The sequence below is a fragment of the Phalacrocorax carbo genome, chromosome 2 (assembly GCF_963921805.1).
Source record: "Phalacrocorax carbo chromosome 2, bPhaCar2.1, whole genome shotgun sequence".
NCBI classification, from domain to species: Eukaryota; Metazoa; Chordata; class Aves; order Suliformes; family Phalacrocoracidae; genus Phalacrocorax; species Phalacrocorax carbo.
The window spans coordinates 32,407,605-32,422,016 of record NC_087514.1 but is presented as its reverse complement, the minus strand read 5'-3'; the positions used below and the strand labels follow the sequence as shown (position 1 = coordinate 32,422,016).

The following is a 14,412-nucleotide window of genomic DNA, read 5'->3' as shown; positions in this document are numbered from 1 at the left end:
ATGACCTGGTCTGGAGATACTGAACACTATGGCTTTCTTTTTAAAGGATCTTAGTGCTGTCTGTACTTCCCCCTTTGCACCCCACCCGCAGTCTACCAGTACAACTGCGTATGTAGTTGCTTTCGGTCTCCTGTCAAAATCATCTGGGTTTAAGCTGACAGGAACAGGTTAGATCTAACAGGATGGCTGATCTGCAGTTTTGTAAGCAGGTTTCGGGGGGCAGTAGCCTGGGTGGGAGGAGGAATGGGAGATGTTACGAGCCACAGGGGTTTGTAACAACATCTTGTACTTGGCTTAGTTACAGTCAGAAGCTTATCTGACTGCAGGCTGCATGTCCGCCTGGGGAAACTATTAGAGGCTAGGTATTGCACTTCCAGTTCCCAGTCTATATGTAATTAATGTCTTTCCTGTATGGATGAGTCATTAGACATTAAAAAAAATTTGCCTCTTTTTTGTTTTGAACGCATATTTGTGCTTAATGTAGAAAGCAGGTTTTCTAGGTCAACGAATTATTCTAAGAATAAGCATTAGGTTTAATTATGATCTACTTACTTCAGTCTCTGCACAGTACAGGACTGTCTGTAGCAACCTCTTATCTCTTGTGGTATCTGTGCTGGTGTTCTTTCATGTTACAGCAGGTCTTCTCTTCAAATTGGAGGTAGAAAGATTTAGTAGGTATTATCTATACTAGACTACAGCTCTTAAGTCTGTTTGGCTTTACGCTGAGTCTTATGCTAAGATCCAGACCTCTGCAGAGATTTGAGTTGCTAACTTCTCTTGAACGTCAATACCAGCCATGAGCATAAATGTTCCTAATGAAATTCAATTTGTGTTCTCTTAGATCCAAGACAACTGTCAAAGTGACAGTGTTATAAATGTGCTCAGCTTGGTATATCTCTTACCTGTGGCCAGTTTTCAATATATGCTTATTTTGAAGGCAGCTATGCAATATTGTCTATACACAGCGTATGCGTTACCTCTCTAAGCAGTAAAGGCTTGGTCCGTTGATCTTACAGATATTCCTCCCATAAGCGGGGAAAAAGTGATTAAGGTATTTTGATCACTGATCTTCCACTGGTTAACTAGAGACAGGACAGCTCTATTAAAGGGGCAAACCTATAAAGAAAAGGTCTAATATTTTAAACATTATAAAAGTTGTTTTATTTCTCTGCTAGATCCTGAAGCCTGCTTTAATTTGGAGACTTTTAGGCTTGAGGTCAAGTAATCTTTGTTCTTGCCCAGAACTGTACAACAGTGCTTCCTCAGTAATCCTTTCTTGTGTATTACAGAAGGAAGTTTTACTGCTCACCTCAAAGGAATGTGTAGTTGGCATGTCTATAGGGTATCTGTGTTCTATTCCTTGAGCTGTTGTGAGATGCCATTGCTGGAGTCCAATAGCTCTAAATTAGTGTAAGGAGTTCTTGCCTCTTTTGGACATAACAGCTATTAGAGTCAGTAATTAAAAAAAAAATATTCTTCGTTTCTTAAAGGAGAGGGAGATTTATTCCCTTCCTCTCCCTTTCTTTCTTTCTCTACAAAAATAGATAGGTGTATGAGCTAAAATATTGGGATTTCTCTTCCTTTGTCCACTCAAGCTCTGTTTTTGGAAAACTCCCTGGTTTGGCAGTTGTGATCCAGCCTTGGTTATCATTTGCTGCTGTCTAGGAGATAGGATAGACTTACGAGCCTCATATTCCTTAACTGATTTCCTTTTGAACTGTTGCCTTATGTTGCAGATGAAACTTCTGCCCACTGTAACACTGCCTGAGCAGTAAATGAAACTACTGTATATGTCTAATGCTGTGAGGATTTGTAACCTGTCCTTTTTCCCACTAAAACTGTAAATTGCTAGTGTTTCAGTGTGCAGCTTACCACTAGCTGCACAAAGCTCTAGTTTACGCTAAGAGAATTTCCTGGGAAAACCCTTAGAATGAGCAGTATAGGAACAAAAGAAGTAAGTGACTATTAAAACGTACAGTCTCAGGCTTGAAAGTAAAAATGAATCTGTTCGTGCTGAAGTTCTTTTCAAGACTTTCACAACAATGACATTGGGAACCCAGTGTGAGGACCTGAGCACCATCCAGACAAACAAAAGGAAATCTGCCAGTTTCCACTGCAGTTTGTTTATTTAACAACTGTGTGCCTGTGAGGAAAGTAATGGATTTACGAGTTCATGTTTTCCAACAAACTCTTGTCCTGAGGATTGGGGGAAGGATTGATTTACACTCCTGCCAGAAGTCTTTGCCCCACAAATATGATTTTTTAAAAATGCCTAGTGCAGCTTTCTTGTGTACTATTTATAGTTCTCTGTGCTGTGTAATAGTGATTCCTTATTAGACTCATGCAAGTCTTACTTGTTTCAAAAGTATAGAATTAAACAAGGATCTTTTTTTTTCCCAAGGCACTGTTCCTTTCTGAATTATTTTGTTCTTTTGAAGACTGAAAAAAGCTACAAAGACCATGCAAACTGCATGAAAAGCTTGTCTAAAGCCCAAATGTAACTATGCAAACTGGTCTTTTGAGATGGTATATTCCAAGTAATTATGCTCCCTTGAATTGATGTGGTTATAGACTAATGGTGATGATTCAAAAAAGGATTTAGACATAGCTGTAGGATACTTTATACAAATAAAGGTATTTAAAGCACTTTATATACCACTGAGATATTTTAAGGCAAAGAAAATCACACCTCCAGCAGAAAATGTTACTTTTGTACCAGCTAGACTGTCTGTGGTAGACCAGATGAAGCCACTGCACAAAGCAGTTGCAGAGAGACTCCAGTGGAAAACTTTTTAGCCCTGTCATGATGATTGTGAGGCAATAAATATCCTTACCATAAGAGTTCTTGTAGTATGAAAAAGGCTTTGAATTATTCTCAGGATGGAAAAAAGAAATGGTGCTATGGGGAGTAGTTCAAAGGTCTAATTTCACTGAAATAAGGAATGCAGGTTTTTTTTTTCATTTCAGTATTAAAGAGTATGTGAAAAAGGATGATAGTTACTATTTTAAGGTTTGAAACTTTTTGTCACAGTTTAAAAAGGATATATATTCTGCTAAACAACATGACTGATTAGAACCCATGAAGCTAAAGTAAGACTGTCTGTAATAGGTACTTCAAGTGACTTCAAGTATGGACTGCTGCCGGGTACTTCAAGTGACTTCAAGTACGGACTGCTGCCGGGTACTTCAAGTGACTTCAAGTACGGACTGCTGCCGGGTACTTCAAGTGACTTCAAGTACGGACTGCTGCCAGAATCTTGGCCAAAAGACGCTTGGGAAAATGGCAAGTATACCTGATGGAGGGGAGGCTGTTTTTTACCTCTGATAGAGCTTCTTTATCTTCTGTGTCACTGATGGTAATATTCGATTAATTTGTCTATAGAGATTTGGAAGATCAAGTGTTTACATAATCTTCTTCCATATCATTTGCCTTTCTGGGTAATGTAAACAAGAGTATTTACTTGGAAGGAGACAAAAGAATTCAAATGTATGGAGGAGTAAAAACAGAACATGATTTATATAATCTCTTGTATTGTGCCTGAATATGAAGATATGTGAGAACTTTAATGATCTGATAGCTTTTTTGTTCTCCCCTTAGTAAGCTAACTACAGTGAAATGGACTTTAAAATTGAACACTTGAATGATGAAGATAGGAAGTTAAATATAATTTTAAAAATAGATCTCAGAGCATACTTCTTGCTATTAAAAATCAAAACTTCATTGCAGTGAATGTTTTTAATTCAGTGCAACCGTAACTAAAGCCCTCTTCAGTCAAACCTTTAATAGTTCAAGCAAGCAATTATCTGTAATTATTTTTCTGTCTGAAAACATACCAAAAAATACACCACATCTAAAATAATTATTGCTGGATCCTTAAAATACAGTCTTCAGTAAAAAGAGGATCTTAAGGACTGGATAATAGTAGTGCCTACCTCTTCTCTGTAACTCTGAGCTATTACTGGGAGGTGGTTTATGGTTTACCTTAAATATTTCGGTTTTTACAGTGGAAGAAATTGGGTCATCAGAAGGTGAAGTTCACTAGCAGGCAAGGGATTAGAACTCAAGTCTTAGGAGGTCTGCCTGTTCTTAAACCATTAAATTCCCATGTATGTTACAGCCCTGATGTCTGCCTGCCTGTCATACACCTGCTGTTGTGCATAAAACTGCAGTTTAAAACCTTTTTTTGAACTTACTTTTCTTCATGTAAGCCATTACGTGGCATTATATTGACATGCAGCTTGCATGAGTTCCCCGGATATTCAAAAGTTTGCCTTTGGTATATTAGCAAAATTTAACTTCCATGCTATGATGGATTTTGAAGCTGGGAGGAGGCGTCTTAGATATAGGCATACAGGCTCATGCACATAGCACACAATTACTTTTGCTTTCTTCCTGCCAGCATGAACATTAGAAACTCACACATGTATAATAATGTAGCTTTAACCAGTGCTTTTTAGATGCTTCTAGATGATTACGATCATGTTCATAAATTATCTCACCTGTAGTAAGTTGAGTCAGTACCCTATTCTCAAAATAATCCTTGCATTCCTATGTGACCTTCTTCATAACTGTCACAGCATCCTGTGCTTTTCTGTTTCATGCAGTAATAGGCAGCTGTAGTAAACCTGTTTTGCACATATCCTTTGAGCAAGCTATGTTACCCTTGGTCCAAGGGTATGTAAATAGCTCTCTTCCATCATAAGGAAGAAGTGGGACATTGCTACTTCCAGAAGTTTTTTCTGCTCTCTTTATTTTCTCTACTGTTAGACCAAAATAGTCATTGGGTAGAGAATAGCTAAGGTCTGAACTAACAACTTCCCTTTTTAGCTGTTTCAGAATTATGCTGCTTCATGCTGTCCTACTCCTTTTGTCAATATTTGTTCTTGCTTAGTTATGTTTTCTTTTTTATTTATTAGTAGAGTCAGAGCTTGGCAGGCAGTTCCTGCACACAATTCTAAATAGAATATTGGGAGAGAAGATTGTAACTGTCTAAGTGCTGCAGAGCTCAAGGGTTTCTAATCCAGAATAAAGTGTTTTCTGGTATAGGTGACCTCTAGAAAATGAAATACTGCTAACTCATAGCTAACTTACTCTGATTCATGAAATAAGACTTCTCAAAGAATTGATCTGTACTTCTGTAGTAAAAATTCCTTGGTTACAAGTAGGTATTTTTCTAGCAAGATCATACATGTAGAACCTACCAGTTTTTGTGGTTTCGGCAGGCAAGCATTGTCCTGATGTGGCTGATGCAAAGTCATGTGGGTGCTTTATTGTTTTGGCACCTGTTTATTTTTGTGCACCAGGCAGAATGTATTGAAATAGTTTGGGGTTTTTTTTGTATGTGTGTTTCATGGTCTTTTCTTCTGATGGCTTATTTTCTTGTAGGCGATTCCTCTGCTTTAATCATGAACAAGTTGAAGTGTCCACACTGTAATTATGTAGCCAAATACAGAAGAACACTAAAGAGACACTTGCTCATTCATACAGGCGTGAGATCTTTCAGTTGTGACATCTGTGGGAAGCTGTTTACTCGAAGAGAGCATGTAAAGAGACATTCCTTGGTAGGTAGCTAACCTCAAGAGTGTGTGTGTGTATGTACGTGCATGTACACGTGGGTTTTCATGGCTTTTCCAGCTGTTTTGTTAGTTGGGAGAAACACTGTTCTCTGATTTGCCATAACTTAAATTGTTATATCGTGATCTAACATGGATGAAGGCAAACACCTCTTTGTGATAACTATACCTCCTATATTCTTAATGGAAAACGCAGTATCAGTTGTTGCTGGAATTCTGATAGAGGTAACTTCAAGATGATTTTTGAAAGTGACACGATAGAGATGTATATACAAGTATTCTGTAGATAATGAAAGGGAATTTTGGCTTAGCGTTACTGCAGTAGAATAACACGTATTGTTCTATAATGCTTCATCACTGTTTTCTGTGAGGACACCCTGTTAATCAGAAATTACACAATATCTTGGGGTAGTTCTGAAATACTTATTTCACAACTAGACAAAGCTGTAGTACAGTGTCTGCTTTAAGGTTTAGGAAAGAACAAAAAATATGAGATGCAGAAAGTAAACGTCCTTCTTACTTGCATTCTACCAATACCATAATCAGCAGCTGAGCTTACCCTGTCCTGTGCATGTTGCATAACTCAGGATTTGACATGAGTACTGTTTATCTGAGGATCCAGAGAAAGTATTCTGTCTTTTGCAGGTACTTTGTACCTAGTGTGTAAGGAAATTAAGACTTCATTATAAAATTTACTGTCTAAAATCCAGGGTGTATTTTAGGGGAGCAATAAAAGCAAGATTATATTGGTGGTGAGAAGGTAGTAACATCTCTCCAAGCTGTGATTTTTAAGAAAACTCATTTTGCAACATGTTTTGCAGATACTCAGAATAGGCTAATGCATGGAATGGGGTAAATTGCACTTCTCCATTTTGGTAGCTTTCCTCAGTCCTTTCAGTATCAGTGGACCAGCTTGCTCCCTCATGAAGGTGTTCTATAAGTCTCCATAGCTGCCTCACAGTTGGCTTTTCGTTCCTTAGTAGAAAAAGTGGTAGTAAGCTTCCAAGCTTGGGCTGTTGTGAAATGCACGTTCTGTTAGCCAGTAATATTATTACAAGTAAATAATAACCTGAGTCATATCAGGATGTAATCCTAGAACTTAAAAGACCACTGTAGTTATCTTAAGTATTTGTTGAACTGCTCTGCAGGTAGGAAAGGCATGCATTAATAGCTCCTACGTAAATTTTAGAACCAGCGTCTTATGTTCCACTGGAGTTCTTTCATCTTAGATGCACATTTTTCCACACTGCTACTGGTGCCTTTCTTCCCCCTCCCATACCACCTGGTGAGGGCTTAGATGCCTGAAGGGACAGGAGTACCCATGATGTTACCGAGTCTGAAGGACATCTTATTCTGTGATGTACGTAGGTGACACTGGTGATGGAGGTGGTGATAGTATGGGGCAGCTCTGTGGCTGGGCAGAGGAGGTTAGGTTGTTATCACCTTATTGGTGGTGTCACCATGTAACATGTCCCAGCAGCTACTCCTTCCTCTATGGCTCACCACAGAAGATAGCAGCAGTGGGTGGTAGTTGGTCTACCAGGAAGAGTAGAGTGGGACTTCAGGTTTCCCTCCTGCAGTATCTGACTAAGTCTTGGAGCTGAAGATTTTTTTTCTCTTTCAGGAAAGGAGATGAAGTCAAACAGGGTGAAAATAGCTATAGAGGGAGCTCAGCTCAACCCTGTGCTTTAACTGAAGTGTGCTTTCCCTAATGGAGTCAGACCACCTTTATTTCTTTTTTTTCCCTTCCCTCTCCATTCAACAAACACCTCAAACATTCTACTTTGTGTGAAACATCATAAGTCTAGAGGCTGAGGAAAAAAACATGTAGTATCAGCTGGACAGATTATACAGCAGGACTAAACTAAGTGTTTGTATCTTGACCTTGGTTTTTTTCCTCATCTGCATGGCAACTTTTTCAGTGTGACCTCAAACGAGATATTTAAATACATAGTTATCTGTCATGGGGACACCAGACAGAAGGAAGAAGTCTACAACTTGTTTTTTTTTCCAAAATTATAACTATTGTACATGGTTGCTGAATTCAGTTACTTGTACAAGTAACATAATCCCAAATTCAGAATTAAAATTTATGTTTATCCAAGTTAGTCAACAGCAGCTTCTAATTTTACACACAAGCTCACTCTATGTACAGGACAAAAAAAATCACCAAAGGGACCTGGAAAGATGATGTTGGGTTTGGTTGTGTTGGGAGGGAGGTGTTGTGGAAGAAGGATCTTGCTCTTTGAATTCACACACAGAATTTAATAACTCCTGCTTGTTCTTCATGCTTCTAGGACTTAAAATTATAAAGGCAATTTTGTAAATGAGGTATGATCCTGTGTGCAACATAAATGCTTATACTGTTCTCTTTGCCTTTCAGAGTCTTGTTCTATACAGTGAATAGTCATAAAATGAACACTCATCAGCTTAGGGAACCGGCCGCTGTTCAGCTACCTGCTGAACAGTAAGCAGGTGGTTTGGTTGTGGATAATAGCCCGTGTAGTCAAAATCAATCTCTAGTAGCACTTCTCTGCCTCTGAACAGTGTTGGGGTATCTTTTGGAAGAGTTAAAAAAAGGGATTTTTGTATTAGTAATTATTATTATTGTTAATTTTCTAGTACTATATACAAATGCAACCTGATAAGCATATTTTCAGCTGTTAACATTTCTCTTCCATAGGTGCATAAAAAGGATAAAAAGTATAAATGTATGGTGTGTAAGAAGATTTTCATGCTAGCAGCCAGCGTTGGAATAAGACACGGATCACGACGTTACGGAGTTTGTGTAGACTGTGCAGATAAATCTCAGCCTGGAGGGCAAGAGGGAGCAGACCAGGTGCAGGACACAGATTTCCCCAGGGATGAAGAATACGAGGAAAACGAAGTGGGAGAAGGTGACGAGGAGCTTGGTGACGATGTAGAAGAACAGAATGACCAGTCTCGATGGGATGAATCTGGGGAAGTTTGTATGCCTTTAGATGACTGACAGAGCATACGGCTTCAGGGTGCCGCAAACGGACACTATATGGATTGACTGTTTGAATTTTTGGACTGAAGGCTTGCGAAATATGGTACAGGCTGGATGGTAGTTACGTTGCTGTGAAAAATGTAGGGTCAAAGCCTTATAGCAAAAAAAGGATTATTAATTTTTTTATGATATTTGCACAGGACTGTACAGCATACAACCATTGGGTTGAATTATACAGAGTCCTCACATCTACAGTCAGTTATCAAAAGAAAAATGTATTTTTTATTATTTATAGGATATAGCTACTTGGGTCCTATTCAGACATAGTAGTAACTGTGCTTATGTTACACATTCATGTATCTGTTAACATGAATGAAGAAAATTGCAACTTGGTATGGAAATACAAAGACAGCTTTTCCAAATCCACTTGTACTTTGTCAGTGAACCAGTGAAGCTAATTTGGGCTAGTGGCTCTTGTTTCCACAAGCATGTCTTTGCCATACGAACCTTACCTCTCCCATACTCTGATAGCTGAAAGCCAATCACTTAAATATGCATCACAGATAATGCCAATGCCATATTGAAATTTGGTTTTAAAACTATTGGCTCTATGCTGGCAGGTGGTATAGGTGATAAGCACTGGAGAAGTTAATAATGGCATTAATTTAGTGTCTCTTCATAGTTTTGAATTTTCCAGAAGGTTGTTACTGATTCAGCAGTTCCAAAATGGTCTTGCAGAAGAGATGACCAATAATGAAAATAATAGACTGATCAGAGCATGGGTAACTCTTCTGCCACTCAGTCAAAAGAGGTAGTCATGCTAAAAGGTATCTGATGTATTAATGTTTCTTCCCTCCTCTAAAGCCCCCCTTCTCTCAAACTTTTTGACTTCCCTGGTGTATACCTCAGTACCACAGAATAAAAATACAAGGAATGGAGAAAGTGTCATATTAAACAACTTCTTGGGTGATAATTTCTTACTTGTCCGTTTTTTGGCTAGTTTATGTGATGTGAATTGGACACTAGGCTATTGTGCCCATCGTTCGTCATTAAAATGAACACAAACTATTTTTTATTCTTTTGTACTTAATGGGTTGTTGCTAGTGTTTGATATAAACCAATTACACTCAACTTACTGACTTAATTTGCTGGAATTTTTTTTAAAGAAAAACAAAAAGTCCAAAACAAAATAATGCTCTTTGAGTTGTCTGCTTTTCAGGATGATATGCTCCCTACACTCTTTATTTCGGATTTCCTAGGAGGTGTTGAAACTTGAAGTTTTTGTAGCCATGTGGATTTTTTTCCTAAGCTTGTAATATTGTACCAATGATTTAAGGCCTCTTTCATAGGGAGGGGAGGGCATTACATCTTCATCTTAAACTCCTCTGTGTTGTCTAGCCTAAGGGAAATTAATTCAGGCAATCATTGGAACAATACATCTAATGTACTATTATGTCACAAAGAGTAAATATGCAGAGCATTTATCATGACACATAGCTAGGCCAGTGTGACAGTACTGTATAAAAACCAATTGAGGGTCACCATACTTTTCAGCATTGTTTAATTTTAAAATGAGTATATTTTTTCCTATTTTATATCAGGTAACTAAATTATACTAGTTGTGTGGATAACTTTGAACTATGCTTTGACGGACAGAATCTTAATGGTGCTCCATCTGATCAAAGTTGGTATGTATTTAAAGAGACAAGCTTTACTGTTGTCCTTTACATCAGTAGAACAGTGACATAATGTTAAGACATTGTTTTTGCTGATTGAAGCTGAGATAAGTTTGAACTACAGATATATGGGAATTAAAATGCTTTTTTTATCATCCACTTGTTTCATTGGTAGTTTCCACATCCTTGTAAACCTGACATATAATTAGTTTTGTGGGGGAGGGTGGGGAGGGTGGGGTGCCTTTTTTTTTTTACACTGAACAATACATCTTATTCTCATTGTTCTAGACTGAAATAAGTAATGTGTAATTCTGGTGGGGTCCAAAGTAGGAATTAGTTGGGCAAAGATGATATGAATGAAAAAGTATTTTAAACGTTAAAGTAATGTTCTGCTTTGTGAATATGTAAGTATAGCCTCAAGATTTTTCCATCCCATTTATCCCCTTTAAAACAATAGTTTACAATTGGTAGATCTGTCTATATATATAAATATATATATATATGAAATTCACCTAAATCTGCTTTATTAGAATACTGCTCACTTAATGCTTAGAAACTGGACCTGGCTCTACATTCTTAATGTATTTTCCTTTTTTTGTTTTGTTTTTGGTTTTTTTTCCTCAAGGTATGAACTTATTCTCTTGGAACTGAATCTTCTTTACTACTTAAATCACTTATGTATATCTGGTAAATTATGACCAAATTTGTTGTTAGACTGCATACCGTAAATTGAAATATACACTTGGTACACTACAGAATTGTTGTGCTTTTGTTCTGGTTATATTTGGAAAAGCAGGCTTTAATAGAAAATAGTGTTATTTATAAATATTCAGTTATTACTCACTGGCCTTAATATTCTGTTGCATTGTGACAATCATTGTTTCCTTGGTAATACTTAACTGCTTACCTTTAGAAGTTGCATGTAGTTGCCCTTGGTAGGATCAGAGGGAGAGGGATGACTATTGAAATGTGATACTAGCTCTTTGGCAAATGGTGTGAAGAAGTTTAATGGAGATCCACTGTTCTCGTGTTGGAGAACCAAAAGAATTTGTTTGGATGCTATCCACACTTTGGATTTTCTGAGCTGTTTATTCAGAAGTTATTTTAAATATATTACTTCAATTGGGGAGCTCTAAATTAATAAATTTCCTAAGAATTACCTTAGAAGGGGCAGCTCAGGTTCTTTGCTGTTATAAAAAGTAGGAAGATATTTCTGTTTGCACTAGAAATTATCTTTCTCTTAAGAAGTGCTGGAGCTGTGCTCTAGTAACGTGGCAGTGAATTTCAGTTTGTCTGGTTTTGGTGTGTTTTGGGATTTTTCCTTTTTAAAGGGAGAGAGACTAATGCCCTTAAACTGTCTTCCTTATCGGTTTAAAAGATACCGAGTCTTCATTTTGTCTTCTGATGAAATACTTCTCAAACCAAATGTCTGAGAATTCCTTATTTAAACTACACAAGAGTAGTTTATGAAAAGAATAATGCATGTTATAAAAACAGACAAACACAGAATTCTGATGTTGGGATTCCCCCCTTTCCGTGGGTTTGTGTTTGCTTTCTGATCTCGTCAAGCAGTGACAGTTACCTTTTAGAAAAAAAACATACAGAGCGCTTTCTGGCAGGGAACCGTGGTGCAGGACAAAATCAAATCAGCGAGTAGATTCACTTTGATTGGAAGTCCCTGTCAAAGTAGCTGTGACGTAAGGAAGACAACATAAAACACGCTTGCCTTATGCCCATGTTAGTACAGTGCCATTAGCAAGCATTTTTCAATAGTCATGTCAGATGCATCTTGCAGGCAGAATGGCATTCTTTTAATGACGTACAAAATTTTCGTAGTCGAGTTTGCAAGCAGATCTAGTAAAATCATTGTCTGAAGCTAAACCAGTTTTGAAAGCCAGAAATTTTGGTTGTCAAAACGATGTACCCTAACTAGTAAGAGTTGAAGTTACTGGTCTCCATAGTACACACTGTTACTTGTTGAGACGCGTGTACTTCTGCAAATGCAGGAGGGCATGTAGTAATACCTGAGAACTTCCGTCTGAAAAGAATAAGCGTTACCAGGTGAAGAAAAGTTGGGGGCCATTTCAGTGGCGTGTGGTAGGCTCTAGTTGTGGGTCACAGCAGTAATGCTGTTAGCAGAAGATCCTTTCTTTGCCTAGCTTTAACTTGGTAAGGCTTTTAATAGGATTTTCTTTAATAAGGCCAATCTCTGTGGTTTGTTTGCTTTTAAGTCTTGTTTCGCTTGACTTTTCCTGTTCTTGCCACTCAGGAACACAAGTCTCCCACCTATTCTAAAGCATTTCTGGAGTCCGCAGACTCCACAGAGATGCAGAATTCACTTTTCAAGAACTGTACCTTATTGGCTGCTCCTTTGCACTTTGTTCTATTTAAATGGCTTTGGAAAGTAACATGAGAACGGAAGGCAAGGTAGTTGATGCCACCAGCAGCCTGCAAAACTTGTTGTGCCAAAAGAAAGTGAAAAAGGAGAAAAATGCTGAATGCAATGTCATTTGGAAAAAAAAAAAAGGCTTTTGGATTTAAGTTGTTACAGTTCCTCTGGTTTGATACTTGAATGTTTTGGACACTTGACTGTATTTCTTTCCAGCACAATTTGGTGACAACCTTCTGATGAAGAAGCTATGCAAGAAGCCCAGTTTTGTGTTTGTTGGATGTCTCCAGAATGTGGTTCAGGCTCTGCGGAGGTAGTACCACGGAGTAGTTTTCTGTAGATATTTTTTACCATATACCCTTCTGTTAGCATCCCTCTTCACTATGTAATCTGTTATCCATTTTTTTATTTGATAAATGTTTGCTCCTTAGAACTGAGATTTGCCTTTTATATATTTAAATAGCACGTTACTGTGTTTCACTAAACAATATGGTAAAGGTTAAATATTGCCACAGTGGATAAAAAGAAATAAGATGGTTTTTATATAGTATCCTTTAACAAACCTGTAATAAAATAAGTCTTTATTACAAAAGAAAATACAGGTTTGAAAACTAGGGGTGGAGGCATTGCTGAGCCGAACCCTTCAAGATGTTGAAGCTCCCACATATAATTCACTATGGGGTTTTAAAATACTTTTATGTGAAAAAAGGTAAAAATATACTAGAAGGATCCTGTGACTTAAACTGGAAAATAAAATTGGCTTAAGAAGTACTTTGTATTTAACATTATTGCAATTTGAAGCGAATGTTTAAAATAAGCTATACCTGATGTTTTGCTTACCTGAATGGATTTGGATTAGCCACTTCAGAGTACAGACATAAGTAATTTCTCACTCACTTATTGGTATGTAAACATCATTTCAAGACTTCTAATACTATGTGCACCAGTCTTTAAGTTACCATACTGCAAATAAATTTTAAAAATAACTGTTTCATTCTATCTACTTCCATCTGTGCCCTGCCTCCTCGCCTTCCACAAGCACATGCAGAGAGGTTTCTTTGGATGAGTAAGTGTTACCATACAATCATTTGCTGCTAATGACTTACTTTCTGCTTCTGGCATAGAACAGAATAGAATTTAGAGAAAATAGAACTTATTTTAAGGTTGTTTTAAACGTCACTCGTAAAGTGATCTGCCTTATTAAGATAACAAGTTTCCAAAAACCAGCATCCCAGATAAGATGTGTAGAACTAAAACTGGATTTTTAGCCAAACTTAGCTCAACACTGAGCAGAGTGGATCACTTAAGGGATACTTAAGACAGTTGAGTGCATACCAGAAGGATTGGATCCCCTCAGAAATGCAGTTGTTTTGTGTGCGCCCAAAACCTTTGCCTCGGTGTTCTGTTTCCTCTTTCCAGCCCCACCAACCTGAGATGTTTGGAAAGAGTGCTTTCGTCTGGGTTTCTCAAAAAGCTTCTTGACTGAATAACGCTGGATGTGTGTTTGAACTGATCCTTTGGCTTCTGTTACCTTCCTTAAATGAGTGTTATTTTTGGTAGGTTGTTCACAAGTGGCTTCCTTTGGTTAAAAAATAATCAGCCCTTTCTAACTTCTTCCAAGGATTTGAAAACTTCAGAATTTTCCATTTGCCCTGTATCCGTACCCTGGATAGGCGAGTCTGCCTGTACATCATCTTGCCTTGGATACTCGGGGGTTTCTGTCTGACTAGCTTCTGTTAGCTGGCTCTGCGCAGCTATCTGACGCGCTGGTAAAGCGCAGAAGAAAATTGTCTTGTGCGGGA

The 14,412-nt window shown here is 37.8% G+C and overlaps 1 protein-coding gene across 1 annotated transcript in view; it reads left to right on the top strand.

Annotated features, from left to right (window-relative positions):
• The window catches only part of ZBTB10 (zinc finger and BTB domain containing 10), a 28,906-nt gene extending 19,226 nt beyond the window's left edge, over positions 1 to 9,680 (top strand). The window contains exons 3-5 of the mRNA XM_064442502.1: positions 3,110 to 3,283; positions 5,387 to 5,562; positions 8,258 to 9,680. Coding sequence (XP_064298572.1) covers positions 3,110 to 3,283; positions 5,387 to 5,562; positions 8,258 to 8,563 — 656 coding nt within the window. The 3' untranslated portion in view covers positions 8,564 to 9,680. The remainder of the gene's footprint in view (positions 1 to 3,109; positions 3,284 to 5,386; positions 5,563 to 8,257) is intronic.
• Positions 9,681 to 14,412: the final 4,732 nt, after the last annotated feature.